We start from the raw sequence: 2,500 nt of genomic DNA on the forward strand, positions 1-2,500 counted from the left end.
TGTAAAAGTGTGATTTCATTGGTCGGTTACAGACAGGAGTCGTAGGTTTTCAAGCATGCTTGAAGACTGCTGGAGGCTGATTTGAGACAGCTCAAAAGGCTGTAGCTGAGCCGGTCAGACGTATGTTCACAGATATGCAAATCACCCCCAGTTCATCGGTTTTGTCACGATTCTGCTCAGGACGAGGGATTTGGCCAAAATATGTGAACCGGGCATCCAAGCTAGGTTGTTTGCTGATTTGCTATTGCAGCTTTCAATGGACAAACACACCAATGATGATGTTTTATTTGAGATTATTTAAAAACAAAACTTTTTTTTTAATCTTGCCTCTAGAGTACCACAAATTGCTGATGATCAGCTGACTCAGTCCCCAACAAACAGCCTTCAGACCTGCCAGATGTGCCTTTACTAATCAGCATATTCAGTGAATAACAGAAAGGAAACAGAAAAAGAACCTTATGATGAGCGAGAACACAACACGATCACAGATCTGAGATTTCAATTCCAGCAGCTCTGCTCTCTTCAGCCCATGTGTGTGTTTAACGCTTCCTGATAGAAATGCCGTTGCATCGCACAAACAAACACGTGTGTGTGTGTGTGTGTGTGTGTGTGTGTGTGTGTGTGTGTGTGTGTGTGTGTGTGTGTGCCAGCCCAGTTACGTCAGTCCAGGAGATTAGAAAGAAAACAACTTTCAGAAATTAGAGAAGAGTGAGTCTGCTTTGTCCTTGCAGACGCAGTGCTGTTGAAAAAACTCAATCTCTCTCCCAGGTGCAGCAGTGTGACAACAAAAGTGTTTTGAACAAAGGAAACCTTTTCTACTTTGCCCTGCTAAATAGTTATTGGTCGTATGAGCACCAGAGTGTTGAAAGGATGATTGAAAGGAGCAGAAATGTGCCTGTAGGCAGGAAAAATCTGTACGCTGGGAGTTTTTGTCTGAAGCAGACTAAACCAGGGCCCAATCTACGTTACTGTTTGTATTAGACTTAGAGCCGCTAACATGATTCATGCATGTGTTCTGTTGGCAGGGCCGTGACCCGTCCAGTTCTCATCCTGCTTCCTGTCCTGGGCCTGACCTGGCTGTGTGGAGTGCTGGTCCATCTGTCTGTGGTCCTGGCCTATGGCTTTATTGTCCTCAACTCCTTCCAGGTAAGGCATCCACACCTGGATGAACCACAGTTCAGTCCCGCCACCTACTGGGTCTGGACTGAAAATGGGTGTAAAAGACTTGAATAACATTCAGTCTACATGTAGAGCGGTCATAAGGAGATTTAGTCTTTTTCCTGCCTATTTAACATTTCATGTTTATTAAAGACCTTTGAAGCTACGTGTTGTTTATTGTTACACGTGAGTCTGACCAGACAGGTTGGATCCCAGTTCAGCTTCAGACCAATCAGATCCAGTTTATATGTGTTTGGACAGTCATGTTGACCTACCTCAGGTGTCGGCAACCTGTTTCCATCAAAGAGCCATTATTACCCATTTCCCACAGTAAAGAAAGCACTGGGAGCCACAGCAGCTGCGGCGTTGTGGGCGGGGCCTACCCTCAGACAGCAGAGAGCTGCTTTAACCAATCACAACAGGTGACAGCAGCCGGTACCGGTCGCTCGTGTACGTCAAAGTTATCTTTCATAAGAAGATAATCAATAAAACGATTTATATAAAGTGGATCCAGAAGTTGTAGCCCGTCTCTGCCGACAATATTTTGATATTTTTCACCCTGTTGGTGGTTTTACTGAGCAGGTGCCACTTTTGTCATACGTTTCTTTTTAAAACATGTTTAGACTGTTCAGAATACAAATCCAGGCTCTGTCACGTTTGATTGTTGTAATTAAACTTTGTAGGTGGGGAAGGTCAGAAAAGGATCCGATCAATTTGTTTTTCCCTCATTTACAGTGACGGAGATAACGGCGCAGTGCGCCTGGCTCTGGTGTTAATCAAGTTAAATTTGCAACAATTTTCAAAAGAAAACAGAACAGTTAAAAGCAGGGCTTGTGTTGACCAGACAGTTCCCATATTTGGCCGTTTATTTTGACAGAGAAAGAATAGAAAGAATTACCCCGACGCATGCAGACGAACTGACACTTTATTCGTTATGCACATCGCAGATGTAGCTAAATCACTCAAGAAAAGATTTCCTTCTGAACACCTGAGCTGGACACTGCTCAGCGCAGCCCACTGTCAGCGCGTACATACGGTACACAGCGAGCTGAAGATGTGGAGAGGGGCTTGGAGCGCGTCGCAGAACCAGAGCGCATGCTGGAAGATTCCTTCCACTGAAGCGAGAGTTTTCCAAACCCGGTCTCTCAGAGAGACTTGTCACTTAGAAAATGTTCCCTGATGATGAAACTTTGGCTGAACTGTGCTTGTTCCTGTCTCCAATGTGGCGTCTGAGGAGAGTCCCAGAATCTCACATCCTCTTCAGCTCATAAAGCGCATATGATTACGCACAAGCGTGACGCGTCAACCCGGTCACACAGTAGACCGGGTTGGAACTGTTCAG

At 45.2% G+C, this 2,500-nt stretch overlaps 1 protein-coding gene across 6 annotated transcripts in view; it reads left to right on the forward strand.

The window, feature by feature from the left end:
• adgrd2 (adhesion G protein-coupled receptor D2) overlaps positions 1-2,500 on the forward strand; it is a 104,884-nt gene that overhangs the window by 46,043 nt on the left and 56,341 nt on the right. For all 6 annotated transcript variants that reach the window (XM_070546328.1, XM_070546332.1, XM_070546329.1 and 3 more), the window contains exon 20: positions 1,026-1,146. In XM_070546328.1, the coding sequence (XP_070402429.1) occupies positions 1,026-1,146 (121 nt within the window). The remainder of the gene's footprint in view (positions 1-1,025; positions 1,147-2,500) is intronic.

Source organism: Nothobranchius furzeri, chromosome 17, assembly GCF_043380555.1.
Source record: "Nothobranchius furzeri strain GRZ-AD chromosome 17, NfurGRZ-RIMD1, whole genome shotgun sequence".
NCBI lineage: Eukaryota > Metazoa > Chordata > Actinopteri > Cyprinodontiformes > Nothobranchiidae > Nothobranchius > Nothobranchius furzeri.